The 27,809-nt window shown below is 44.5% G+C and overlaps 4 protein-coding genes across 4 annotated transcripts; 2 read left to right on the top strand and 2 right to left on the bottom strand.

The window, feature by feature from the left end:
* Positions 1–4,573: 4,573 nt before the first annotated feature.
* si:dkey-19b23.8 (low density lipoprotein receptor adapter protein 1) lies at positions 4,574–8,673 on the top strand. Its single transcript, XM_034164449.1, has 3 exons — positions 4,574–4,750; positions 6,491–7,201; positions 7,310–8,673. Exons 2-3 carry the CDS (start codon positions 6,601–6,603, stop codon positions 7,384–7,386), a joined length of 678 nt encoding a protein of 225 aa, XP_034020340.1. The 5' UTR covers positions 4,574–4,750; positions 6,491–6,600; the 3' UTR covers positions 7,387–8,673.
* A 517-nt stretch (positions 8,674–9,190) lies between these two features.
* si:dkey-19b23.7 lies at positions 9,191–14,363 on the bottom strand. The gene is made up of 9 exons (XM_034164275.1): positions 14,280–14,363; positions 14,133–14,196; positions 13,965–14,071; positions 13,788–13,859; positions 12,649–12,812; positions 10,243–10,306; positions 9,975–10,140; positions 9,535–9,732; positions 9,191–9,347 (listed from the first exon to the last, which is right to left on the bottom strand). The coding sequence occupies exons 1-9, from the start codon at positions 14,361–14,363 to the stop codon at positions 9,223–9,225; spliced, it is 1,044 nt and encodes a 347-aa protein (XP_034020166.1). The 3' UTR covers positions 9,191–9,222.
* A 1,594-nt stretch (positions 14,364–15,957) lies between these two features.
* Positions 15,958–23,484, bottom strand: man2b2 (mannosidase, alpha, class 2B, member 2). The gene is made up of 19 exons (XM_034164448.1): positions 23,337–23,484; positions 22,752–22,898; positions 21,403–21,508; positions 21,119–21,291; positions 20,093–20,208; positions 19,786–19,963; positions 19,462–19,660; positions 19,158–19,348; positions 18,914–19,079; positions 18,585–18,721; positions 18,142–18,413; positions 17,871–18,062; positions 17,515–17,758; positions 17,188–17,298; positions 16,918–17,110; positions 16,678–16,821; positions 16,439–16,533; positions 16,233–16,350; positions 15,958–16,162 (listed from the first exon to the last, which is right to left on the bottom strand). The coding sequence occupies exons 1-19, from the start codon at positions 23,460–23,462 to the stop codon at positions 16,059–16,061; spliced, it is 3,012 nt and encodes a 1,003-aa protein (XP_034020339.1). The 5' UTR covers positions 23,463–23,484; the 3' UTR covers positions 15,958–16,058.
* Positions 23,485–23,702: 218 nt separating this feature from the next.
* On the top strand, positions 23,703–25,437 carry smim20 (small integral membrane protein 20). Its single transcript, XM_034164450.1, has 3 exons — positions 23,703–23,941; positions 24,305–24,361; positions 25,236–25,437. The coding sequence occupies exons 1-3, from the start codon at positions 23,833–23,835 to the stop codon at positions 25,277–25,279; spliced, it is 210 nt and encodes a 69-aa protein (XP_034020341.1). The 5' UTR covers positions 23,703–23,832; the 3' UTR covers positions 25,280–25,437.
* Positions 25,438–27,809: the final 2,372 nt, after the last annotated feature.

Genomic DNA, 27,809 nt, shown 5'->3' on the forward strand with positions numbered 1-27,809 from the left:
CCTGGCCTCCAAAGCTACAAATAAGCTACACTTATTACAAGTACCGTTACTGCTAAAGGAGGCCGAGGAATAACTAAACATTTCACACCCAGAGCAGAAAAGTGCGGGAGAGACAGGAGAAGCCGCCATGCTAAACTGGCTAAGAGCTAATAGCTGCGCTAAGCTAGCGGATTCCTAAAAACACACAAAGTGAATAATGTGTGAATAATTTAGAGGTGATTCAGCAGAGGGAGTGCTTTAGTTAAGGCACGTGAAGATTACACTGTGAAACAAATTATCTAGTTATCTAGATCAATCTAACTACGCAGATTAAACAGCTAGCAGATACAGCAAAACACCGCTGTGCTCCGGAACAGGAAGTGATACAATACCGCAGTGAGACCCAACCACCAGTAGAGGTCCACACACACACACACACACACACACACACACACACACACACACACACACACACACACACACACACACACACACACACACACCTACCTAACTACTGCAGACTGTTTTTTTTTTTTAATTCAGAGACATTTTTTTTTTACATTTTAAAGGAAAGTTTTTTCTAGGTTTTAATCAAAGTAAAATACATTAAGACACCGATCAGCGCCCTTCTTTATCTTTGGCTCTTATCCATATCCCTCCCATATCATTCAACTACTGACTTCTGCTTTATTCACCTTTTCCTTTGTGACATCGTGCTTTTAATATGGTAAAAGTATAATTATTTATTTACTATAATGATTTTCACAACTGGGGCAAATACAGATGATACTTTGAAATTCTTTTGAAAGGGGAAAAACCCAGAGGATTTTTGTATGAGTGTAATAGTTTTGTTTGTTGTGTGTCTGAGGACATCAGATGGAAAGTATCTTTTAGCTCCATCTGGCATATTTACACTAAGGCATGAAAATGTACAGAGTGTTCATTAATGTGCATTGTCCTCATCAAATAAACTATAAAGAAAGAAAGTTGACAGTGTTCTTTTCTTAGCACGGGTTGACTGACAGCAATGTCTCTTTTGCCTGAAGATCTCTTGGAGATTGCACTCTGGCATGCTGCTGATAAGTCAAAGCTACTGAATTTACTGCCATTTACTGCCGTTTACTGCTTTTACTGCGAAAAAGGGAACTGGGCCTGAAACACTCTGCCCATAAATGGGTGGAGGTTTTATAATGTTGGTTTACTTCCTAAAGTCCCAGTCTGTGCCTGGTCTTCTGTCTGTTGGGCCATTCTTCTCAAGGCAAAACAGAACAAAGATCACAGTCTGTACAAATGCTGGTGTTTGTTCAGAAATGTTTTTGGGATGCTTCAAAGAACATGTCCGGGGTCTTTGACACTCCTTTACTTGCTCCTCTTTCTGTGGGTCATTTATTGTCTCTTGTTATTCTGTATTAAAACCAGTTTTACATTTTGTCCCGTCTCAGTGGTTTTCACTTTCTCTGTCGTGCCCAAACATGTTCCCAAATATAACTTCTTGTTTTGTTTCCTTGTGCAGTGCTGTAAGGTACTTGCCTGGACTTTCCGTTTTCTTGGACACTGTCTGTTGTCCTCACTATGTTTTTTTCCCATATTGACTTTGGGCATCCTGCAGAAAAACCTGCGTGTTGGTTTCACTCACAGTTTCAGGAGCAGTAAAGGCATTAAATCGATCAGTGGCGAACACTCGGTGTGTCTTCCGATTAAAACAGGTCTTGTGGGTGTCATTGATCTCTGAGATCATTGATTAGATTAAACTGTTCTTTGATCAACAGTTAATGTTGAGTACTTCGAGAGCTGAAAATTCTGCTGCAGGGAAAATAAGAAAGTGTAAACACCTCTAAATGGGTCCGTTGGCACAGGATGTGGCAGTTTCAGTGAACGGTGTACACACAATGTGCGGAAGGTGCTGTTCACTGTTGGTTGTGCAACAAATATGTTCTTTGACAATCTGAAGTCCTGCTGGACTTCCTGTTTTAGTTCAGGTTTTGATTAAGGTGTGGGGCAGAGTTTGGGTGGTGTCAGATGGTGGTTAGATGTCCTGTTTTCTCATGGTTCTGATACAGTTTTCATTGTTGCTGCTTTGACATCATCTGCATAATAAGTCCTGTAAATCCTTCGTAGGCCCGGTGGTGCCAGTGCTTACCACCGGATTCCTCAGTGTCACGTGGGTGAGAGTCTATAACCCCCCACCCGGATGGGGTGCAGGTTACTTCTCCAGCTGAGACTGGCACCCAGTTCCAGCTGGGTGCACTGACACCATGTGGATTAAGTGTCACACTGGTGCCATAGACAGATGTTACAAAACGAATGTGCACGATCAGCGGTCTGTCAGTCTCTTGCGCGACTAAGCATGAAGTCCCACTTCTGCTATCAGCCTGGGAACCAAAGCGTGTGATCCACCCTTGGAAACAGATGTTTCTCCTCGACATTTAGCAACAACTTGTGTCTCATTTTAATATTAAATCAGTTGCTGCTTCTTTGTGACAACGGCATCAAACTTACCTGAAGTTCTTATTCCATCCAAAACCTGTCCATCATCCACTGAGGAGTCCATGCTGATCATGCCTGTGTCGTCGAGGCCAGAACTTTAGCTGTTTTGTGGCATCTCTTTCAGTCAGTGGGATGAACTTGCATGTAGCCTTCACGTGAGAACTCGTACACTTTTGTGGCCTATTAGCACGAACCGGAAATCTGTTAAAAGTTTTATCTGTGTTCTACAGGAACTATCACCTTATTGTTCTGCTCACCACATCTGTGTTATCTGTGAGTCCAGGCAGGTTGGTGTGTCTGACGGCAGATGTTAACACTTTGCACCACAAGACACTCCAGAGTGCAGCCAAACAACGCAGCGCCTGTCTGTTGACAGAGCTCAAAGCTACAACCCCTGGCAAAAATGATGGAATCACCGGCCTCTGAGGATGTTCATTCAGTTGTTTAATTTTGTAGAAAAAAAGCAGATCACAGACATGACATAAAACTAAAGTCATTTCAAATGGCAACTTTCTGGCTTTAAGAAACACTATAAGAAATCAAGAAAAAAGATTGTGGTAGTCAGTAACGGTTACTTTTTTAGACCAAGCAGAGGAAAAAAAGGTGTTAGTTTTGGGGATGAAAATTTACAGGGTGATTCCATAATTTTTTCCTCAGAATTGAGTGAGTCCATATTTTTTTCCTCTGCTTGGTCTAAAAAAGTAACCGTTACTGACTGCCACAATCTTTTTTTCTTGATTTCTTATAGTGTTTCTTAAAGCCAGAAAGTTGCCATTTGAAATGACTTTAGTTTTGTGTCATGTCTGTGATCTGCTTTTTTTCTACAAAATTAAACAACTGAGCGAACATCCTCCGAGGCCGGTGATTCCATAATTTTTGCCAGGGGTTGTACAAGCACTGTCAGGTGCTTCCCGCTGAGGCAACACAAGAAAGACTTTCATTTCTTCTCAGAAGTTTAAACTGTTGGAGAAAGTTTGGCAGGATGAAAGGCTTGGGGTGTTTGGGTTTGACGGCCCCTGAACAGATAGTGTGACCGCTGACAGGGGGTGTTTTGGTGAGAATCAGTTTAAAGTACAGAATTTTCACTGTCTGCAGTCATGAAGATTGGAAGCACTTTGACCCTTCTTGCTTTTAGAACCTTTGCACAGTGTTGTGGACCTGCATCAACACCCTGCTGGTGCTGCCGTTTGGATATACGCAAGTTTTCCTCTTGGCCTTTGTGAAATAGGTAGGGCACCTGAGATGGTCCATGATGTCACTGAGGCCCAAGAATAGCTCCAGTGTGTGCTGCTAAGCCATGAGGCGTGGGTGACGTTCAGAACTTTACTATTGTTGGACCAGAACCAGCAGAAACAGGGGCCCTACTGTTTCCCCTTGTCCGGCACACCCAGACACATGCACACATGGAACCATTTAAGAGTTCCTCTGCCACTCTGCCCCCCCCCACCAGTAAGTACATGAAATGGATCTGAAGCAGCAGCGCCAATGACCCTCAACAAAACAGGTTCTGACGCAGTCTGACTCCAGTCAGTCTGTGGGTTTAAGAGTTAATGTCACACCGTCACAGTGTAAGACAGCACAGAAAATGAAAAATAATAATAATAAGCAATGTAATTAATGAATGTGCTGTCCATGTTGTGGGGGTTCAGTGGTTGGTGTATTTCAGTGGAACTGGGATGACACCAGCTTCTAGAGACCTCAGAACCACGCGACCAGCTGTCTTGGAACCACAACACAAAACTATGAAGTATCTCCTGTTTTTGTTTAGTTTTTTCCTTTCTAGCGTCATTTTTGACACTGAACATATTCTCTTCAACCTGCACGAAGGAAAATCCTTCCTGTCTGTCATCTTCTGAAGAAGCTTCTTCAAAATGTGATCTCTGATACAGCACACAATAAATAATCCGTCCGTCACAGTGACGTGTCGTGGACTTTGTGTCCGTGATTTCTGTGCACACGAACACGGTAAAAACAGACCGTTTTGTATCTGAGCTGTGACGTCAAAATCATCATCCTCCTCACCACGCAAGCGCGCGGCCACGTGTGTGACGCGCCCACGCTGCTTATTTAAACGGCGCGTCCCGCGGGCGGCTCAGCGGACTCTCACGCGCGCGCGCGCAGAGGAGCATGCGTCAGTCTGTACGTATATTTACCGGCCGAACCTGGAGACGGGAAGATTCGGTGTGTGAGACACACGGTCCCGGTACCGCGCGGCAGAACCTCCGGAACTCGACGGTTCGTCTGCGGCGATGAATCGACGCCCTTTTTCTTTTTTTTTAACCAGGTGAGACTGACTTCAGGGAAATAAGACACTTTGAAAATAAAAGGCTGTGGCTGGTTTTTAGAAAGTTTAACATTTCGTTGCCTGAAACCTGCCGTCGTGCATCCAGGAATTTACCGACTTAAACTTTTGTACGTGTTTTTAGAACACGTTATAACTCACGTTATATTACAAAGTTGAGGTATTTTTGTGGATTACTTTGGCAGCCCGTTACGTTAGGAGAGAGTAAACGTTATAAATTCTAACTGACGCAAACTGAACGACAGGCCGATTTTCAAAATCAAACATCAGTGTATGACAGTGTTTCACTAATTTTCTTTCTTTTTATTTGAATGATATCGCACTCTAACAAAACTAGCATTTTTTATTCCCATTCCTTGTTAATCTTGTTTTCTAGTAAATCAGGTGAAACATTTGAAAAGTCCTTTTGTGTCTCGTGTCCTTTACTTTACAGTGATTATAGGAATAAGAAGGGCACTCGGTGTAAAGATTATTCTGACTACATAAATACACCTGACTTTAATTCAGCTCACACTAAACCAAATATTTGCTGACATTAAAATTCTGCCTTTATTTATTTATTTTACTTATTGATTGATTCATAGGCGTAGTTTCACCTATAACCAGTTGATTTATTTATTTATTTATTAGCTTATAATAATGAATGGTTTGGATATTTTTGCAGAGTTTGTCACTTTTTTTGTCCCCTCCCCTGTAATAATGAGCGTATTCTTACGTTAGCGTTATTGCTCATTAGCTGTTTTTGTACCTGCCATCTTATTAAACCGTTAGGGGAGGTGATGGTCTTGTGGTTAAGCGTTGAACTTGAGACCAGAGGATCCTCTGTTCAAATCCCAGCCTGACTGGAAAATCACTAAGGGCCCTTGGGCAAGGTCTTTAATCCCTTAGTTGCTCCTGGTGTGTAGTGAGCACCTTGTATGGCAGCAGCCTGACATCAGGGTGAATGTGAGGCATTATTGTAAAGCGCTTTGAGCATGTGATGCAGATGGAAAAGCACTATGTAAATGCAGTCCATTTACCATTTAACTGTTGGTATTTGACTGTGGTGCCCTGCAAGAGGAAGTACAGTGTTTTTTGTTGAAGCCTGGACTGATGTCAGATTTGAGTTGCACGATGAAGAGACTTTGTGTAACTGTACAGGTGTTGGTCTCCAGCGTTGTTTTGTGCATTTGTCAGTCACTGTGTGACTGCACGTCCTGAATCGGCCTGTGCTGCAGGTCAGACAAATAACCAAACGCAGCCATTGTTTGGAGCAGAAACGGGTTTTGGGGCAGTGCAAAGCTGTTTCCTGCTCGGGGGCTTGAGGAACAATGACCCCCACCTTGGAACAGTTGGACGTTTGTCTCTGTAGGCCACTTCTAAGGAGCGATAGGACATCCAAAGAACAGAGAGGGGAAAAAATAAAGTGCAAGACAATGGGTTCAGATGTTGGTGACGTCATATCAGAGGCATTTAAGAGTCAAATTTAGTTTTCGCCAACAACTTTATTTTGCTGCATTTTTAAGGAAACCAGAGTGAAGCGTAAATATTTAAGTCTCTTGTTGGGTAAATGAATTCGATGCAGCTGATCCTGTTTGTTTTTCCTGAAGTCAGGACCACGAGTCCCATGGTCCTTAAAAAATAAATAAATAAATAAATAAATCTAATGCAGACACAAAGTAATCACGTACGTGTTAAAGTTCCAGGTGATAGTTCTTAGTGTCTTTATTTGAATAATTCCAGATAGAAGACGTGGATGCAGCTATGACCTCTTCATAGAGGACGGGTGGAGATCACGTCTATCCACAGCCCACTTACCAGCAGCAGGTCTTAGCTTTTCCTCCAAGTCCACAATGTCTCTCAGCACCTTCCACCTCATGCAGACCCTGAAGAACTCTCCTGCAGAGCTTCGCCGCCGCCTCTGTCGCGACCGCACCGAGTCCCTGTCCCACGGCGACCCTCTCTTCAAGGTCCACTACCTGGGCACGGAGAAAATCTTCTCTCTGGACCGAGAGCAAGCCCAGGATGCCATCACACACCTGCTGGAAGGTATCGCCAACAGGAAGAAACTGAGCAAAGATCACGCTCTGGTGGTGCGCCCGCGATACGTCGAAGTCAAGGAACTGAGCACAGGTCGGCAGCTCACCAAGACCTACCTCCAGGACATCGCGTACTGCGCCGCGGACAGCAACAGACCCAACGTCTTCCTCTACATCTGTAAGCACCACGGGCAGCAGCTGCAGTGCCGCGTCTTCTGGTGCAGCCGGGCGGAGCGAGCCCGGGACATGACGGCGTGTCTGGCACACTCCTTCCAACAGGCGCTGAGCGACTGGCAGCAGGACCAATCCACCACGCTGCCCCCAGGACAGGCCAAGGGGAAGAAGGGTGGCGAGGACTCCTCCAAGTCTTCTGGGACCACCAAGAGCTCCACGCTTCCTGTCGGGCTGGGAAAAGGTTAGGTCACGTTTAATTAATAAAAGCAGCTGCTTTAGGTCTGAGGGTTTTGTTCCTGACTTTTACTGTACCGCTAACATCAATGACTTTATTTTTTTTGTTTTACAGTTCGCTGGAAGAAGAGGGGCTCTGTGTCACGCAGCCCCATGAAGGCCATTATCAGAAGGGGATCCACTTCTGACTGAGAACTGAAATGGGTCCAGCCTGTAGTTGGACCCAAGAGGACTCTTGTTGTGAAAGGACGTCTGCACGTGCAGAATTAATGGTTTTTGACTTGCGCGGAAATAGCGCTGTTAGCAAAGATGTTGCTGATGGTTGCTGTCGTTCACCTGTTGACAGGTTTGTGGCGGCTGTTTGAAGTCTGGACTGTGGGATTGCTGTGTGGTTTCTTTTGTTCTGTAGTCCTTCTCGTAGTCCAGTTAGCTTTGAGACAAACGGAGAGCAGCACAAGCCAGATGATGGTGACCAGAGTCCCGGTTTGAAGGCTGACGTTTAGCCGACGTGTGGGTCACATTTTATTTAATTATGGCCCTAAATAATCTCACCCCATTTAGCTCACGTTACAGCGGTAGAGGTAATGTGGTATGGGTTTTTAAATGTTATTTTGTTGATGGATCACTTCAGTAAAGCAGTTAAAGTTTGTAAAGCGGTTATTTGACCAATTCACATTCCTTCTCAGGAGTCAAAAGTTTTGCTGCATTTTTTTTATTGTTATTATTAATTGGCTCCTGTTAGCTGTACAACTAGTCAAGACCATCTCAAAACGACCATGGCCAACAAATTCCCATTTGACGTACAAAACGCATATCCTCCGATAAGTTATTTGCAGGTACATGTTCTTAAAATCTGCTGTGGCTGCACCGACCGCACCGCCATGCCTCAACTTGGCAAATGGAACTTGTGTGTGTTTTGTTGTGTGTGTGTTGTTGTTGTTTTTTTTTTTAACCAACTCCCATTAACTATGTAGCATTAGCATATTAGCATCCATGCTAGTTGTGATTGTTCCCATGTTGGTACACGTTGGTGTGCTTTCAGATCCAAACCCGCTACGTTTTACAAAATCACAATAAACTGCCCTAAGAGATAACATTTATTTTAAAGCTTTTTCTTCTTTTTTTATAAGTTCTGTGCAGTTTTATGCAGCATTAGCTGTTTCTTTATATCAAAGTTTACAAAGACGTGATGATTAGTGCTGCACCCTGAGGCCAGCAGATACAAACGGAGAAACTTTTTTCTTTCCTTCTTTAAATTTTTGTACTCTTCTGTCTTTACAAACGGCACAGTCTGAGTTAACCTGCCTGCTGTGAGATGCATTCATGTACTTTTATATATATTTAGTATGTATTTTCTGAAGCAGTAAAACATTTTTCAACAACATAATTATCATCTGTGTCTTCTGCTGCTTTGAGCGCTCGTGTCTGAGACCGATGACAGATGAGTTTCCCAGCATGACCTCTTGGTTTTAAAAGGTTATATACTTTGTGTGTGTTGGAAGACTGAAGGGTTTGGGGTGGCAGGGCAAGACATTGGCAAGATCCTTTGGCTATTTAAAAAAAAAGAAAAAAAAAAAGTCATGTGATTAATTTCCCACAGTATTTCTTCAGCGTTTCCACATATTTTAAGGAGTAATCTGTGTCTCCTCCTTCAGCTTTATCCAGCAGAGATGTAGACTGAAAAATGTTTGGAGCAGGACCGATGTATCGTATGGGCACTGATATCAGCCAATCAGAATCTGATGAGAACTTTTATTTTACTGAATAAATGTTTGCAGAAATCCATTGGGTGTTGGAAATTGTCGTTACACAATTTGTCCAGCAGAGGGCAATAAATTAACATTTTGCTATATCGGTACTGTAATATTTATTTTGCTCCTATCTGCACCCCCCTCCCCAAAAAAAATCCATATCGGTCAGGCTCTATAAACCATCTTAATGAGCTATGTCCTAATTTAAATGGATTAAAAGATATTTGGTTGAGGTGAAGACTCGTGTCTGTGGAGGCCTGATCGGGGTGTTCTGGGGTCACTCCTCGCCGGACACGTACTGCACTGCAGGACTACTGGTCGACCCCGAGCCGGCTTTGAGTCTCTGCAGCTGCAGCAGCGACTGGACATGGAGACGTCTCAGAGGCTTCACCTCGTCCACCACTGGAAGGAATAAAAAACATTAACTGATGATCTGGAAGAGCCACAGCTGTCTGATCATAATGTAACGGATGGCGCCACCTGCTGGCTCACAGTTCTGTTTCAGTGTCCATTGTGAGGTCAAATCTGAGACCAGCAACTATGTGGCATAAAAACAGCGACTACTTCCTCTGTGAAAGCAGAAGTATACCTTTGTCGTAGTGCAGCTCATCTCTGTGCCCGTAGACCACGTACGCCTCCAGGAAGTTCAGCAGAGCTCCAGTCACCAGGAAGCTCTCGGGGACCGCAAGACTCTGGATGTAGTGCATGTCCAGTGCAAAAGGGTTGGAAGGACATGGAATGGTGCACAAGCACACCAGCTCGCTGACGATGTCCCAGATCCGTGTTCCTGAAGTGATACAGGACGGAAAAATAGGTCAAAGGTGTCCCTGGGCAACACAGCCTGGCGTGTGTAGTTTTTGCACTTTGGCGCACTGAACGGTAGCCTCTAAAAAAGGGGCAAATTCCTACAGAGGCGACATCTGCATCTGATTTAGCTCATGGAAAACGGTGTAATTATTGAACGTGTCCACAAGACCTCAGTGAAACAATAACTGTCTCCTGTTTGGATTCCAGACATTGTTTCCAGACCTCGTGTCTGCCAGTCCGCGATGGACTTCAGCTTCATGGGCGTGTCTCTGACCATGGAGTCGGTGCCACCAATCGTGACCAGGCGGTCGTGATTGGAGCGTATCCAGGCGTGAGGACGTCCATACTTCACATAGCCAGCCAGTAGAAACAGAGTGCAGTTCACCTCCTGGTGATCGAGAGACAAAGTCCAACTCAGAACAGCAACATCAAAAGAAGTCTGTCAGGTGTCGTAGTGGCTTTAATGACAACATTCAGGCGCCTTACGTACAGGAACCGCCATCTCTCTCTCACTGGGAGACGCTGGGAGGAGATGTTCCTCACTGCTGGGGACTCTGAGGACACAAAAACTGGATCTAAACCAGAGGAGCCAGACATTTATGATTGAATCTGACCTCCGTGGTTTCTGTCTGAGTTGTACATGAGACACGAGGATCTCAAAGGAGAGTCTTTAAAAGAATTAAATTCAATTAAAGATTCATTTCTAAATGAGATTATTTAGGGTTGTTACCATTATTAGGGAATAAAAAACTGCTGATTATATACATAAAAATGGCAGTGATTGCTAACATTTCCTTATCAAACCCTGATGACAGAGGTGGAACTGAGGTTTGATGTTTTACACTTTAAAGGAGACCTGCATTGACAAAAATGCAGTCAGATTTTTTGAACAAAAAATGACTTACATTTACACATGAGATCCTTCTGAATGTAGTAAAGTAAATCTACAAGCCCAGATCTGTCATTCAACGGAGAACTCTTCATTTGAAAATGACAAATTTACAGCTAACATTTAGCCCTCCGCAAATTGTCCTTCTCATCATGGACGCTGCCGAGACGTCACGGACAAGACCCTCTCCCAGCATGCATTGCGCCAATTGTAATTTGTGGATTTACGTCAGTTTGCATCTGCACCTTTTTTTGTGTCTTATACGGAAGGATCTACTTTTTTTACAACTTCATATTGTCTTGCAGCACATTTGGTGAGTACACATTTCTTTTATTTGTGCTTGAAAATTATTTTGGGGGACTGAGTGGTGTCGCAATGAAAATCTACTGTCTTTTGCCTCCGGTACCATCGCGGGATATGGAGGCGAGACCCGCAAAGAATTCCAGTCATTAAAAATATATAAACCTCTCTCAGCGTCCATGGAGCTCTGGGGCTCCGATTGCCGAGACGTGCGGTGCTGTGGATTTTGCCGCAAGAACTCTGTCCTTGCAGAAGTCTGTCCTTGTACCGGCCGCTTCGCATTAAAACAGCGAGCGTAGCGGAGGCAGAGAGCGGGAGAGGAAGAACGGTGCCCGCTGTCGATGTCGTTGCTGATCTGAGCACACAGATCTGTATCTCACATTCATTGCAACTTACTTTTGGATGTTTAAACCAGGACATGTATAAGTAACATTACTAACAGATAAAATCAATTTCAATGCGGGATCGGACTGAAGGCGGGAGCGCGTCGTCTTGTCCCTGACGTCATGGAAATGATACGGCTGTACAAACTGTTTTCACAGAGGGCTAAATTTTAGCTGCAAATTTGTCATTTTTAAACGAAGATTTCTCAGCTGAATTACAAATTTGGGCTTACAGATTTACTTTACTGCATTCACAAGGGTCTTATAAATACATATCAGCTATTTCTTTCTGAAATCTGACCACATTTATTTCAATGCAGGTCTACTTTAAGCATGAACTTTATTGTAAATAACTGTAAATAAAACCAACAAACACACATCACAAGCTGGTTTCACTCAGTGACAGTTGCCCTGTTGCATCACTCAGCATTTGCATCAAATAAACTTCTTGTCTACTTTGGCCCCGCCTACCTTGCGGCATAGCAACCACTTGTTTTGTTGCTGTGAAACATCCACTCTGATTGAAAATTATTGACAGCTTGTCCCTTTGGCATAGTCTCTTGAAGCTAGTATAACCAAGAGCTGGTGGGGGTCCCAGCCATGCTTGACAGCATTCTAAACAATGCTTTGGAAACACCCTCTGCTGGACAAACTATGTAATGACACTGCTTCCAACAGAGAAAGGGTTTGTGTGCATTCTGTAAAATAAAAGTTTTCAAATCAGCAAAAATGTTTGTGAAAGGCTGATATCGGCCGATATTATCGGCTAACTGATATATCTGTTGTGGTCATTGGGCAGTTCTCAGCATGAGGTCTAAAGAAGTGCTAGTGGAAGTGAAAGAGGCCAAAATTAGGCTGATAAATGACACTTTGTTGGACAAATTGCTGAAACCTTCAGAGTGGACAAAGACAGAACTTGACTGTGAGCCAAAAAGACCAGGAAGACAGCTAAAGTGGACGATGACGGAGTGAAGGAAAAACTCTTCACGACATCTCGCCCCGTGAAGAATGTTCTGTCACAGTCAGAGTCTGCCATAAAAAGACACCTTCAGATCGTAAACGCAGTCAGTTCTGGACAACCTGCAGACCACTGGGACCACTCAAGGACAGGAAGGACAAAGTAGGACCCCCCCCGAGACCTCTACAAACTCTGGGACGGCTCGAGAGCTGTCGTGACTCAGAGGAACCGTTATACAAATACATCCGCAATCTGCTAAGTACTTTGCTCTTCAGGGCTCTTCAGCAGTGGAAAAACAACAAGACAGCAGTGTGTGTCCAGTTTGTGCTCATGCACACGAGGAGAGTCTAAAGGGCTCCTAATCACCTGGTGGTCTGCGGCGGGTCTGAGGGCTTCTCTGGCAGAGGGGAACTGGTCCTGCTGTCCAGGGTGGAAGAGGAGCTGCTGGAGGAGACGTCACTGCTGTTAGAGCTGCTGCAGGAGGAGTGAGAGGAGGCTCTGGACACCAGGAACCCCGGGGAGCGCCAACCCTGCACCAGGAACCAAGACAGGAGTCCACAGAGTTTCCCAGGAACTCAGAATCCCTCAATCAGCTCCTGAAGCAGCTTTCACTTATTTTTATTTTACAACTTAGGAATCATTTTTGTGAAGCAAAAAATCATTTTCTGAAGCACTTTTGTTTAGTATTTGGTGTTTCAAAACACTGGCATATTTTGATGTATCAATTATTTAATTTTGTGTTTGAATTTTTTTGAGTGCTTTAAAAGAATGAACCTTTTTTAAGAAATTGGTTCATTCAGTGTTTTTTGTACATCTCCAAACTGACTCATTTTCAGAAGTACTTTTGCTTCTTTAGTGTGGCACATTTTCAAAACACGAACACTGAACCAATTATTTCATTTAGTATCTCACAACATCTGTCGTGGAAGTAATTGTTTTTGTGTTTCAAGAGTTTCAAAATTATCACTTTTCAAAGCACTGAGGTCACTTTGTGTCTGTAGCATTTTGAAACTGAAGCCCTTGAATGACTATTTTTTCTGGAATAACCCAATTTAGCATTTGAATATATCCTTTTCAGAAGCACTTGACTTATATTTTGTTTCAAACACTTCAAAACATGGACTCATCTTCTGATGCAGTTGCTTCACTTTGTTTCAAGTACTTTGAGACTTGAAACATTTTAAAGCAGTTGTTTCTTAGTGTTTCTATCACATTAAAGTAGTGGATTGTTTACAGTCTTTAATAGTTTATTTTGTTTTAAGAGCGATTTGAATCAGTGAATCATTGTTTGAAGGAGGTATTTCATTTGGCGTCGTCAGTGCTTTGAGGCGGTGAATCATTTTCTGAAGCAGTTGGGTGTAGTTTCAGCCTCGGGATGATTTAAACACAGCTCTGGCTCTGCTGTGGACCACATGTTGGATAACCATGAAGTGTGTTGTGATTGTGGGAAAATTAGACATTTTTTTGCTGACTTTAAGTTTGTATAAACTAATTTTTTGTCTCACCGGGTCATCATTGATGACGGTGAGCAGCAGCTCTTCTTTGCCTCTGAGCCAAGGCTGGAAGTATTTAAAACCCTGCAACACAAAAACAAACAAACATTTGGGGGCGCTGTTCTACACTTGGTGAATAGTGAAAAAAGCTTTGTATTTTGTGTGTGTGTGTGTGTGTGTTGGTGGAACCTGCAGTGATCCCAGTAGAGCCAGGTCACTGAGAAAATGCTGCAGCTTCCTCCTCTGGTCGCGCTCTCGTTTCTGTGCACACAGAATGTTCTCATGTGAAAACCAAAATGCATTTTACATCTGACCTGCTGTAAAATCCTCCAGCACCCCGAGGAGCTCTGTCTCTCCTCCCTGCCCCGTATCCTAGCAACTCCTCCGCAGCATCCAGCTGAGTCTCAGTCCAACATAAATCCTAAATGCGCTTAATAAATGAAAGCACAATGGACATAAAACACTGAGTGAAAGCTACAAACAGCCCAGCTTATTATTTTGAACCCAGTTTAGCAGCTGCAGGCTGACGGTGCTGATTTTGGAGCATCCTCCTGTGAAGGAGGTCAGACTTACGCTGACGCTGCTCATCGCGTTGCCGTCGTCCCCGCCGTGTCAGGATGTTTTGTGTGCCATAAATCCTTAAAATCTGCCAGTGTGACCTAGATGTGACACACACACACACGCGCGCGCTCCCTGGCAGGTGTCACGTCAGCACTGGATGAAGCTGGTTTTGTATTGGTGCTGGTGATGGTACACTGAGGCCCCCTAGCGGCGTGATGCATCATCAGGCGTCCTGCACTTTGTGCAGGTTTTTAATGTTTATATTTTGGCATTGTGAGATGACGTGGGTTTTTATTGATATTTCCTTTGATTAGAGAAGACTTGGTTAAATCCTTTGATGCCATTATCAATTCTGCTTATTGGTCTGATTTTTAATCAGTTCCTGACCAACTTTTTTGTGTGGAAAAATGTATTGATTTCAGTCTGGGGTCAGCCATTGTTCTTGCTGCTGGACCGAGAGTTTCACATCATAACATGAGTTTTTTTCAAAGTGCAGCTGTCAGAAAAAAACATGCCATGACTGATCACATCCGAGGCAAATTATTCCAAATAGTGGGGCGGCATAGCAAAACAATCATTCATTTTGTGATAAAAGCATGGAATTTGGCACACATATTCTAAATGAACTGTTTATTTTCAGATATGGAGCCATCCTGGAGCTGACCTCTAATGAGCTACAGGGGTCAATAAAGAATTACACAGGGGTCAAAATTTAAAAATGCTCCAATCGTGTTGAAAATTATTTGTCTGATCATAACGACTCCAAAAAAGTATAGTTTGGACTCTCTATGGCGGAATGTTCTGGAATTATGGGGTAAAAACAGCAAAATGGTGAAAAAATCAATTTCAGTTTGTACAGGGGTAAAAAGTTAAAAGTTGCTCCAATTTTGGTAAGAAGTGGTGCAAATTATTGGTTGAACTAAAAGGATGAATAAATGGAATAGTTTCGACAGTGCTGAATGCTTGGTAAATGGTAAATGGACTGTATTTATATAGCGCTTTTCCATCTGCACCAGACACTCAAAGCACTTTACAATAATGCCTCACATTCACCCCAATGTCAGGGTGCTGCCATACAAGGCGCTCACTACACACCGGGAGCAACGAGGGGATGAAGGACCTTGCCCAAGGGCCCTTAGTGATTTTCCAGTCAGGCTGGGATTTGAACAGAGGATCTTCTGGTCTCAAGCCCAACACCTTAACCACTAGGTGGAAATGTTAGCTGAGCAGAGATCTCAAGGTGTTTAACTTTTAGAAAGGACTGGACGAAAGGCAAGGTTAAGGCAATCAAAGAACATGACATAAAAAACACATTTTCTGCTATATCTCTGTAACCAACAGGGATTGAGGGGTGACCCAAAGTTTAAATTGATCAACAAGCTGTTTGTGACTGGTTGGTGACATGAGCTGTTGGCATGAAGATGTCACGGTTTCTGGTTTCATTTCTGGTTTTCTGTAGCTCAGCAAAAATCATTTTGACATTCATCACCTAAAACAAAGGTCTTCAACTCCTTTCAGAAAAGAGAGAGAATGCATCTTTTCTTTGCAACCACCGACTCCACACTGATTAACTGATTCCACCTGCTCAAAGTGATGTTCGTCAGTGAAACCGCCTGGTGGTCATATTTTGATGGCCAACGGGTAATAAAATAAAATAAAATAAATTTCATCCACATTTAAAGTTTTTCTGTCTTCACTGAAGATAGAAATTTATTGTTTGGTCTAGAAGTTTGTGGAGCTGAAGTGAATGAAGAAGGTCCTGATCTCTTTGGGTGAGATGGTCACGTTGAAGGATTGATCATCACATCTTCCACATGTTGTGTTCCCTAAGAAACAAACAGACGTCACCAGCCAGCCAAAGCGAGGACACAGTTCTCACGTGACGTCTTTCCTCACATGTCTGACAGTTATCTGCTGTCTTCCACTTCCACCTCTGCAGACTGCAGATATCCCAGGTTCCTGTGAGGGAACGTTCCTGCACCTCCGTCACATCCCCCAAGCCCTGCAGAACCTCCTGCAAGAACAACACCGGGCCTCACGCTTGTCCAGTCTGTGGCATTGATACAGATTATAATCTTATTTTAGTTTTTGTTGGTGGATACCTTCATGTTTATGGTCACTGGTTTGGAAAGCTCAGGATCTTCACCCTCCTCAAAGAGATGCAGGATTCTCAAAAGGACGCGATCATAGTCCGGCTCTAAGCAAAAAAAAAAAAAAAAAAACAACCTTTTCTTAGATTTCTGTCTTTCAGTTATACCCCACAGAGAATTTAAACTTTAAAACCACCACAACACAACCACAGCCTGTCAGAGGTATGACGTCCACATGTCCGGTGTTTGACCTGAGTCCGTGTGGCCGAGATGGGCGTCTCTTTTGGAACTGTAGTTCCACCCGGGGATGCTGAAGCTGAGCAGGTGCAGGTTGGAGGGCAGCACCACCGGACGCATGGAAGAACTTTGGACTTCCTGCTTTAGCCAAGGCTCATCTAAGGATACAGCAGAGTGGGAGGCTTTCAAACCTGACCCCCAAAACTGTGTGAAGAAGACTGTGGCCCAATCCCCAATACCAACACAGCACTCACAAGGCCAGTCTACGAGCTGGACTACAGGTCTGTGCTGCACCTCTACAGCCTCCCTGTGGTAGAGTTTGGTCGTGGCATCGAGGGAGCCCAGAATCATCCACAGGGTTGGACGTACCACCGAGCTGTCGTTGAGGGTCAGGTTGTATCCGAGGTTCCAGGGCAGGTTATTCCAAAGGCGCCGATGGAGCATAACCTGAGAAAAACCTGTGATGTTTGTGTGTAGATGATGGGAAAGGGAGATTTATGTGTCTGCAGTGGGGTTTTGTCTACCTCTAGTTGTCCGTCATCTTGGCTGGACACGCCGTGTGCTCGGTCACTAAGGAGCACCAGTCGGCTGAGGTTGTCCTCAATGTATGCTGCCCGAACCATTGGGAAGTAGTTCTGCAAAGATCGTACACATTTTCAGAAATGTCCCTGAAGAAGCTGGCTTCTGTTTTATTCCGGATCCACAGAGCTACCTTCACTGCAGACGTTACCTTACGGTGTCACTCAGCGGGTGCTGTACAACACTTTCTAACTAGTTTAAGTCTTGCTCTAAATTTTGGAGCCAGAAAATGTGTCAACCCAAAGTCCTGCTCGGTCCGCTGGAGGACTTACTCTTGCTATGGTGTTGTTAGTGAAGGTGCGGTAGGTCCTCTTCATCATCTGGTATCCATTGTTGTCAGTGTAAAGGGTTCGCTTGTTGTTCAAGGAGCTGGTCGTTCTGAGGACCACCTCCGTGTTGACACAGAGCGGACCCAGTGAGTAGGTCTGCTCCAGCCTATGACATGGCACTCTGCTCCCAAAGCCTTCTGGGATACGAGTGGTGATGGAGTAAGCGTAGTCCTCATCGCTTTCCTCTCTAGAGAACAGAACACTTGAAACTGTTTCAAACTGCGAGCAGATGGAGACACGTGAAACACACGCAGGGTTGAGAAGGACTTGAACCAAAAACCTTGGTTCCCTTCACTCACCTGTAGAAGTACTGCCGGATCTCGGACAGGATCTTTCCCGGGATAACCTCCATCTCCACAGCCTTGTAGGCCCGCACAGCCGAACCGTTCGCAGTGAAGATGTAGTTATCAGAGATGGGACCCACTTTTACATCTCCGTTTGCCCGGTACTCATAGTAATCCTGGGTCATCCTCACTGTGCGTTTCTCTGAACTACAAAGGAAGGCAGACATGTCAAAGATCTGAGGACCTAAACATAAGACTTGGTCCACAGAGAGCCATCAGATCTTACAGATAAGTGATACTGTGCAGGAGGTTGGTGTCCTGGTCCAACATCAGCTCATAACATTCAGTCAGAACAGGCAGGAGCCTCCTTCTGGACCGGTTCTGGGTGCTGCGCCTCTCATACCGAGCTCCCTTTGCTTCGTAAGTCCAGAGACACTTGGACCTCCTGGAGCACAGCTCCTCAGAAAGCATAATCAAGTACTTCCTGTGTTGGAGACCCCCCAGCTCAACCACGAAGAACAGGTCAAAGGTGAGATTGGACTGTGCTGACCTCTGGATCTAAAACAGGGGGCAGAAGATGCTATTGAATGACTTATTTTTACGATTAATCGCCCTATAAAATGTCATTTAAAGAGAGGTATCTACCACTCCATCACTCAAGATTTGGAACTGCCAAAACCAGTGCCAAAACTGGAGACCAACGTTAAATAAGTTAAATAAATCCCCTACCTGTGCAGGTACAGGCTGCCTGGCTTCATCAAAGACTGCGGCACCAGGAAATGTGACCGTGACGTTAATGATTGTGGTGACGTTCCAGGCTAAAGGGTTGTAGACAAAGAAATGCTGCTCCAAACCCAGCTGGCGACCTGGAAGAATGAGCGTAATTAATTAATTGTACTCATCTGTAAATATTTTAACATGCTCCTTGTTGAATAAACTGGATGCTTTCAGGATTTGGATTTGTAGCCTCTCGAGCAAATGAAGGATGGACCATGTTCTAGTGACCTTTAGAGGCATCACGATTAGTTTTGGTTAAATGGGTAATATAGTGCTCTTACCCTGATTTTGACTGTCAGGGGCACTGGTGGTGCCAAAGTTATGTGGAAGCAGAAAGAGCGTCATCATGAGTTTCTCCACCCCCAACATGGCCCTCATGAGGTGCTGAAGGTACATATCTGCCACCTTTGGAGACTCTGTGCCCGTGATGGCATCGTGGTGCTGGACCTAAACAACAACAGAATGCAGTTTGTCTTGTTGCATGAAGTCCTCTGCTGAGACAGCAGAGACATTTGGGGTGCAGACCTCGGACACGGCCCAACGCAACGCTCGGAGTTGGTCCAGTCCCCAGGTTTTGGACACGGGTCCATCAGGGAAACTGATTCGGTACTGAGTGTAAAGAGTCTCTGCCGCATGCAGCAGAGAGCTGGCGTGTCGTGCCATTCCTTTCAGAACATTCCTGGAGGCGTAAAACCCGGTCCAGGCCTGGTACGGTTCTAGAAAGTAAAAATACACCAGCTGATGGATTTTAACAACAATAATAGTGTTTGGCTGCTTGTGTCGTCTTTCAGACGTGGGTTCACGTTATGTGTCAGTTCAAGATTCTCACCGGTGGAATATGGTAGAAAGTCTTCGCTCCCTCGAACCTCCCAGATGAGACCTGACTGGTGGACAGCTTGGAAGTATTCACTCAGAGTGGCGTACTGGACTGTCACCCCCCAGGCTTTGCTGTTCTGGTTGATGTAGTCCATCAGTGGGTCCATGTTGCTGAACTGCACCGAGGAGTTGTAGAACTGTTTGTCACAGCCCTGAAGCACAAAGACTTAGTTGGATTTCGACAGGGGGTTTTGTGTTTTGTATAACCTGAAGTTATAAAACTGTCAACAGAGTCCAGGAACTCATAAAAGAATCACGGGTTCTTCTGGAGACCTACCCATGGCCAGAGCACGTTATTAGTCCTGAACCACTCCACTCTCTGCTTTATGTTCTCCACCATGGTCTGGGCGTATGCGTGTACTGTCTCCTTGGTGATGGGTAGGCTCATGTTGGGGTAAATGCCATCCTTAGGGGGGTCGGGGAACATGGCCACACCATTCCAGTAGAACCCAGAGCTGAGGTTTGAGAACATTTTTAGTTCCCTTCACTCATCATCCAGAGTTTTTTTTTTTCTTTTCAATAACACTTGTACTTTCTTTTAATGTGGAAATTTGTTTCATGAAGCTTGTGGATCAGAAAGCTACCTGTTGGAGAACGGCAGCTTGGATGGAGTGCAGTAGCTAAACTGGTCCATCGTGTGAGTGAAGATCTCCTGGTGCTCTCTCAGGGAGTGAGACCCTCTCCATACAAACTGCAGTTTCTAAAGAAAAAAAAAACAAACAAAAACAAAACAAAAACCAACAGCCAGTGAATATGAACGAGGACACAGGTTACATTTTTAAAAAAAGTCAAAGTGTAGAAGAACGGTGTCGCAGACCGAACGGTCCCCCTATAAAATCATCCCACCTGATGACGCGGTTCACTGATAATGACCTGGTTTCTGCTTCAAACTGCCTCCAGTCATCATCTGTCTCAGTGACAGATATCTGAAGCTTTTCAACAACAATCATTTCCACATCAATTCAGCATTATTTCTTAATAAAAGGTGGATGAAGTGATCAGAGCACCGCAAATAAACGAGCTGCTAGCTGATGTGTTCACTGCGCATAAGACTTTTCAAAGCGTCATGGAATTTTGCCTCGTTTCTGCTTAAAACTGACTTTAAAATGATTTAAGAGGTTTTACATTTATCATCTGACAGCTGATAATCCCATTAATCCATTTGATTGCTTTGGGTGAAGAGACTCCGTCTCAGACGCGGTGCTGTGGTCCAAAATTATACATGTGCAGATGCAAAAGGTGGACCAGTTTTTATAGGCGGACCGTTCAGTCTGCGACACCGGCTCCAGAAGACGTGCTTTGGGTTGTGTTCGGTTGATGAGGCTTTGATATTGTGCTACTAATGAAACAAGAAGACAGCACAGTCTCTCACTGAGGACAGACAGTCCTGGAATTTCCATGAAGAAGAATTACTGCATGTTGTTGGACCAGTTTCTCCTCATTTGTGAACATCACCTACTTGACTGAAACAGATCCAGACCTGTGTTTGGATTTGGATCTGTACGTAGTGTTTCTCCATTTCTCTCTCTCTCTTGATTTGCCATGCCTAGGGTAATCCTGCTAGCAAACATGCTGACCAGCAGGCATGACTGGAACCAGAACCTCTGTACCTTCTTCTTCTGCATGGTGTCTTTTAGGTCATAGTCAATGCGAGAGATGAGGTGGGCATTGAACCCGGCCAGGGCAAACAGTACGGGCGTGGTGGCAGACGCTCCAAACAGATCCACGTGCCACGAGAACTGAGGACGCACTCCAAATGTCTGATAGAGGAATCCATGGCCCTCTGAAAGCCGGAGAAGTAAATGGCATGACATGGGAAGAAGACCACGGTTCTGGGTTACCATTCCACCTCATCTTTGGAAGTGAGTAAGGATGAGGAATGTGTCTGCACTACCTGTCATCTGCAATATCTCATCCTCGATATCAGTCACAGCCTCATCGTGCATCACTTGGCCCCCAATAATGAACTCCAGTCGACCTTCTTCCACAAGCTGCTGAACCTAAAAAGCCATGATGTTAATTATAAAGAGCACATTTCTTTATAAGGAGAAAGGACATTATTTTAGCTCACACTGTGTCTGGATTGTCTGCGGACTGTGTCTGGGCTGCCTGTGGGTTATCTCTGGATTGTCTGCGGACTGTGTCTGGACTGTCTGTGGGTTATCTCTGGATTGTCTGCGGACTGTGTCTGGACTGTCTGTGGGTTATCTCTGGATTGTCTGCGGACTGTGGCTGGGCTGTCTGTGGGTTATCTCTGGATTGTCTGCGGACTGTGTCTGGGCTGCCTGTGGGTTATCTCTGGATTGTCTGCGGACTGTGTCTGGGCTGTCTGTGGGTTATCTCTGGATTGTCTGCGGACTGTGTCTGGGCTGCCTGTGGGTTATCTCTGGATTGTCTGCGGACTGTGTCTGGACTGTCTGTGGGTTATCTCTGGATTGTCTGCGGACTGTGTCTGGACTGTCTGTGGGTTATCTCTGGATTGTCTGCGGACTGTGTCTGGGCTGTCTGTGGGTTATCTCTGGATTGTCTGCGGACTGTGTCTGGGCTGTCTGTGGGTTATCTCTGGATTGTCTGCAGACTGTGTCTGGACTGTCTGTGGGTTATCTCTGGATTGTCTGCAGACTGTGTCTGGACTGTCTGTGGGTTATCTCTGGATTGTCTGCGGACTGTGTCTGGGTTATCTCTGGATTGTCTGCGGACTGTGTCTGGACTGTCTGTGGGTTATCTCTGGATTGTCTGCGGACTGTGGCTGTGCTGTCTGTGGGTTATCTCTGGATTGTCTGCGGACTGTGGCTGTACTGTCTGTGGGTTATCTCTGGATTGTCTGCGGACTGTGGCTGGACTGTCTGTGGGTTATCTCTGGATTGTCTGCGGACTGTGTATGGACTGTCTGTGGGTTATCTCTGGATTGTCTGCGGACTGTGGCTGGGCTGTCTGTGGGTTATCTCTGGATTGTCTGCGGACTGTGTCTGGACTGTCTGTGGGTTATCTCTGGATTGTCTGCAGACTGTGTCTGGACTGTCTGCGGGCTATCTCTGGATTGTCTGCGGGCTGTGTCTGGGCTGTGGACTGTATCTGGAATGTCTGTGGTCTTTGTCTGGACTATCTCTGGACTGTCTGTGGACTGTGTCTGGACTGTCTGTGGACTGTGTCTGGACTATCTCTGCATTGTGTCTGAGCTGTCTGTGGACTATATCTGGAATGTCTGTGGACTGAGTCTGGACTATCTCTGGATTGTCTTACTTGTTGTTTTTGTTTGTCCGTGGCCACAGTGTCCCACCACAGTCGAAAGAACTCTTGTTCCACTGCGATGAACCGGCGATGCTTGGCCTTCGACAGTTCTTCGGTCACACTGTTGTAAACGTTGGCGGCGTATGCGTGCATACTTTCCTTTGGAGAAATAAAGGTGGAATCAGTCTTTTTCATTACAAAAAATATTTTAATAATCAGCTGTCAACAGCGAGAAAGTAGAAAGTCCTCACATCTGGAGAAGCCTTAAACTAGGAACAGGGACTAGACCCCTTTAATCGAGTCTGAGCCAAGACTAAGACCTTAAACGGTCATGTGTATGTCCAGACAAAGACTGAGACTTTGTTGTGCTTCAGACTAAGTTGAGATGAAGTGGAATTGGTTTCAATTCTGAAACAAGGCAGAGTCAGCGAAAAGGTGTCTGGAGTCCAAGACTGGACTCAAAAGTACCACAAACAAATAATTTATTACTGTATTAAAATCAATAAAAAAATTGTATTCAGTATTAGATACTGAGGGTAATGTTATCTAATAGGAGAGAGAAAAATGAGGTTCGTGGGGTAAACGAGGAGTGAGAACCTGTACAGTGTAAACCCAGCCAACGTCCATGTGACTGTGAGGAACCACGAAGACCTGAACCGTCTGAGCTCCACCTCGGACAAGACAAACACTCAGAAACAGCACCAGCACGCACGAAACACTCATTTTAATTTAGATTCACAGCAAAAAAAAAAAAAAAAAAAAAAGACACCCAAAAACATCACAGTACCGAACTACTTCCCTGTTATTGTTATTATACAACACGTGACTCCCCGTGTTAAAACGGAAACTCAAAACGACCAAACCACAGCGGCACCGCGTTCGGCGCTTTCAATTAATGTTTTTATTTTTGTTCCCAATATAAGTTATTATTTTTCTTGCTTTTATGTTTGATGTGTGTGCGTGCGCTGGTGTCATGTGATTATATATAGTTCATGTTAAGATGTGTATTTAAAGCGGTGACCTTTGCGCCGGAAGCAGTCAGGTGTAAACACAGCGCGTCCTTAATGTCCCAAAGTTGGAGAAAAAAAAAAAAATGTCCAAAACCAGGAAAACGGTTTTGATATTTGGAGGATTTGTCGCGGTTGTGGCCGCGACTTTTTACCCTATTTTTTACTACCCGCTGACTCACACAGAAGACTACAGTAAGTGTGTGAAACAATCCTTTATCTCGGCTAGTGCTAATTAGCCTGTCTGCACCAACATAAATGTAAGAACATTGCATTTATATAGATTATGTTTTGTGTTTAGTTTGCACTGAGCAGGGCCTTAGATACAGGGTGGGTTATTGCTGCTTCAACGACCCCCCCATCGCCAAGGTTTAAACATCAAACATAGAAATGCTAAACTTGGACCAAAATAAACACATTCAAAGCTCTGTTAGGTAATATGAATGACACGTTCCTTCTCAAAGTTACTATGAAAAGAGTCCGATGCTAATCTGCTGCTGTTTCTGAGTACAAGCACAAAATAAAAATACAGCCGCACTGTTCTTCTTTGTCCACCAGGACAGATCCAAAAGGTGAATCGGGCAGGAATTAACCAGGAAGATGTACAACCTGTCGGTAAGAACTGTGGGTGGTTGTAATGAACAGGACTGTGCAGAAGTCGAGGCATGTTGGTGCTGCTGTATAAACGGGAAGTTTGATATGTTTAGAAAAGAAACACTTTAAAAATGACAACTGTTAACTTTAAAAAGTCTGAGATTTTGTCTGTTTTATTAAAGGAAGCAGTGTGTTAAACAGTGTTTGACTGATATGTGGTTTTTAGTTCAACAATTTCATAACAATAAAAAATATGACATAACAGCTGCACTTAAATGGTCATTTATTTGTCACTGCTACTGTTTGTGCTGTCTCTGTCTTCCTGTTTCCTGTCCAGTAACATTACATGCAGCACTCACGTTTTCCACTATTTCAAACGCACATTCCCACTGGTTTCAGGCACCTGCCGGCATGTAAACTGGCACAAGGGGAAGCTGGGTCAGTCCACATGGAATCAACAGGCAGCTCCCAGTTCACAGCTGCAGATTTCATTTTCACGTATTTTATAGATTACAGGTCAATTTGGAAAATTCTAAATATTAGATTTACACTCCAAAGGTTTCCTTCCAGAAGCCCCCCCCCCAAAAAAAGGGTGGGGTATGGCACTTTTTTATGCAGATGCCTGTTTTCCTGCTAAATTTGAAGGACCATATCCTTAAAAATATTTTTGGAGTATGAACCTAATATTTTGGATTTGTCATTGGTTACAGAATGTACAAAATATATGAAAATGAAGCAAATCTGTGTCATGAGCTGGTTTTATTTTATACATGGGCTGTTTTGATGTGGAATGATCCAGCTGTTATCAGTCCCGTCCTTCACAGCTGTGACTGTTCAGCAGATTTTCACTTTAACACCAGCTGACAGTCCTCATGTTTTTGTTTTTTTCCTAAAGGTCTGAAGATTTGGTCTGATCCCTTCAAACCTGGAACCAAATGATGAAGACCAAAGCACGTGTGTGTGTGTGTGTGTGTGTGTGTGTGTGTGTGTGTGTGTGTGTGTGTGTGTGTGTGTGTGTGTGTGTGTGTGTGTGTGTGTGAGAGAGAGAGTGAGAAACACTGACTTCTTTTGTGAGTGAATATTTTTGGAGCAAAGTTCTTCTTCTCAGAATAAATATTGAAAATAATGAATCTCAGAGTGGATTTGTAGAATAATGTTTTATTAAGACACAGAAGATGGCAAGGTTTCTACTCCAGTGTGCAGTTGTCGCTCCTCTTTCTTCCACCAGGGGGCAGTGCAGGCCTGAGTGCTGCTTCATAAGCAGCTGAGTGCTTGTGGATATTTTGGCGACGGTTTGTCTTTGCAACAGGTTTTTTTTTTCTGTGGTATGCAGGCTTAGGCTTTGGGAAATGATAATAAAGAGCTTTGTTGTGTTTATCGTCCTCTTCACCGTGATCTCTGCTGACGTTTTATTTTGATTTGGCTGATGTGAGGCTCGTAGAAAGCCTGCAGCAGATGAGGGACGGAGTCCAGTAACGTGTAGGATCAGCTTCCAGAGTGGAAACCGTAGAGACGGAGTTACTCCAGGACACATCACCCTGCATTAGCGTCCCCCTGCAGCAGACACGGTCCTTCACTTTTAGACGCCCGTCCTCTTCACTGTCCGAGTCCATGGGTGCTGGACGAGCACACAACTTCAGAACTACACTTTTTTCCCTGCCTGTACTTTTGTGGTTTCCTAGAGTCGACCAGCAGCTCCTTTTCAGAACTTTGTCCATTAAGCTGTTTTGTTTTTTTAGTTGAATGCTTAAGACAGAACTTAAAGCAGGTGTTTATGTTCCTTCAGAGATTCTGGGTTTTTAAAGTTGTCCTTAAATCTTTCGCAGTCCTGCACGCAGTCTGTACTTTCAGACTTTCGGGGTCAGCAGCCCTCCTTCTCAACCCCCCAGTCAACAAGCCCCATTGTTTATGAGAGCCTGTTATTGTTGGGCCGCGTTCAGGAACAACACAGAACTCGAGAGCCCGGCTGGGCCCGAGCTGTCCAAAGTAAAGACACTCAGGACCGAGGGGGGGTTCAGGGGGAAATGAAAGGCACGGATTCCTCTCATTCTCCGCTGGTGTTTTCCAAATTCCTCCAGCGACGGCTCCTCGGCCGAGCGGAGGGGAAACTGAAGCGACTGGCGAGAGGAAGAGAAGCGCATTCTTCAGGGGACGCGTCACCCAAACACAAAGATACAGTCTGTGCTCCTTTCACTGCCGACGTGTGCAGCAGACGTGCTCAAACAGGGCTAGCGTTTGACACCAGGTCATCTGACACTGGTACCAGCGTTTCGTGTGGTCGAAGCCTGTTGGCGCGGACCTTCTTCCATTCACAACGCCACTGCATGTAGCAAAGATTCAGGTCTCACCTGCTGCTCTGGAGCATATCGCATTAGACGACATGCTAACGTAAAAGTTTGGACAGTGGACGTGACTGCATCAGGCACGAGTCTCACTGAGGTTTAATGAGCCAGCAGTGACGATTATTTTATTTCTGTTTGTAACTTCAGGGAAATTTCCTTTACAGTAATGCAGAAGCTAACGAATCGTGTTTCATTCATGAACTCACAGGACCTCAAACACCAGCTCATCAGACCTCATCCGGCCCTCAAGCCATCATATAAAGACCATTTCAACATCTCATGACTAAATTCCTTAACTTTGTTTAAAAAAAACAAAACAGAAATGCAGTTTTGTGCACATTCTTGCTTCAGCAGGCGCATGACTATGAAAACAGATAATCCTGGTCTGAAGGGGGAGAACGTCCGGAGTGTCCCGGCGTGCCGGTGCGACCTCCAGCCAGCTCCTCTTACATTCTGTGCATGTGTGCTTGTGCCATTATGGAAAGAAATGAGAGCTTCTGAGTTGAGTACAGAGGAACGCCGTGTCCCCTGGAGACCAAACTGTGGTTGTGGAATGTTCTGGAAGTCCAAACACTGGATGTGAGCTTTTTATTGTCTTCATGTTTGCTCCAAGCACCGCCACAAATACCTCATTATAGTTCATTTTAGGTTGCATGTGTGTCACCCAGTCGTTACACAGAAGAATTTCTTTCTTTTTTTGTCCACATGCTTTGTCACATTTTTACACGAGTGAAAATGATCATTAATTCAATATTGATTCTGCTTGTCTGGTTTTCTGGAATTGGACCCTTTATTCTATTATTTGTCTCCACATCATTAATGTGGAGCTCAACGATGAGGTCGACACCATTATATCACTAATGTATACTTCTCAGAATAATAAGAATTTGGCTTTCTTCAGGATAGATTTAAAAAAAAAAAACCTCTGACTGAGTGCTCGCAGAATCTGGCAAAAAATGACATTTAGAACAAATCTTTCATAAATCAACATGAGGCAACAAAGAACTCAGAGTGCTGATGGCGAGATGAAGCCTCTGGGTTGAGACCTCAACACTTCACAAAGCTTTGCAGCCAGACACGTCCAGAAAGTTTTCACAGTGCTTCAGTTTTTCCACATTTTATGTTAC

This window comes from Thalassophryne amazonica, chromosome 23 (assembly GCF_902500255.1).
Source record: "Thalassophryne amazonica chromosome 23, fThaAma1.1, whole genome shotgun sequence".
NCBI classification, from domain to species: domain Eukaryota; kingdom Metazoa; phylum Chordata; class Actinopteri; order Batrachoidiformes; family Batrachoididae; genus Thalassophryne; species Thalassophryne amazonica.

What these genes read in the sequence shown, in the direction of transcription:
- si:dkey-19b23.8 (XM_034164449.1), top strand. Translation starts at nt 6,601, where the DNA reads ATGTCTCTCAGCACCTTCCACCTCATGCAGACCCTGAAGAACTCTCCT. An exon ending in TCCTGTCGGGCTGGGAAAAG is followed by an intron (nt 7,202 to 7,309) that starts GTTAGGTCACGT and finishes TTTGTTTTACAG; the next exon opens with TTCGCTGGAAGAAGAGGGGC.
- si:dkey-19b23.7 (XM_034164275.1), bottom strand. Translation starts at nt 14,363, where the DNA reads ATGAGCAGCGTCAGCGTAAGTCTGACCTCCTTCACAGGAGGATGCTCC. An exon ending in GCTAGGATACGGGGCAGGGA is followed by an intron (nt 14,072 to 14,132) that starts GGAGAGACAGAG and finishes TGTAAAATGCAT; the next exon opens with TTTGGTTTTCACATGAGAAC. An exon ending in TGAGCTGCACTACGACAAAG is followed by an intron (nt 9,348 to 9,534) that starts GTATACTTCTGC and finishes TATTCCTTCCAG; the next exon opens with TGGTGGACGAGGTGAAGCCT.
- man2b2 (XM_034164448.1), bottom strand. Translation starts at nt 23,462, where the DNA reads ATGAGTGTTTCGTGCGTGCTGGTGCTGTTTCTGAGTGTTTGTCTTGTC. An exon ending in CGGACAAACAAAAACAACAA is followed by an intron (nt 21,509 to 22,751) that starts GTAAGACAATCC and finishes ATGGCTTTTTAG; the next exon opens with GTTCAGCAGCTTGTGGAAGA. An exon ending in TCTCGGCCACACGGACTCAG is followed by an intron (nt 16,534 to 16,677) that starts GTCAAACACCGG and finishes TTTTTTGCTTAG; the next exon opens with AGCCGGACTATGATCGCGTC.
- smim20 (XM_034164450.1), top strand. Translation starts at nt 23,833, where the DNA reads ATGTCCAAAACCAGGAAAACGGTTTTGATATTTGGAGGATTTGTCGCG. An exon ending in GACTCACACAGAAGACTACA is followed by an intron (nt 23,942 to 24,304) that starts GTAAGTGTGTGA and finishes TTTGTCCACCAG; the next exon opens with GACAGATCCAAAAGGTGAAT. An exon ending in GGAAGATGTACAACCTGTCG is followed by an intron (nt 24,362 to 25,235) that starts GTAAGAACTGTG and finishes TTTTTCCTAAAG; the next exon opens with GTCTGAAGATTTGGTCTGAT.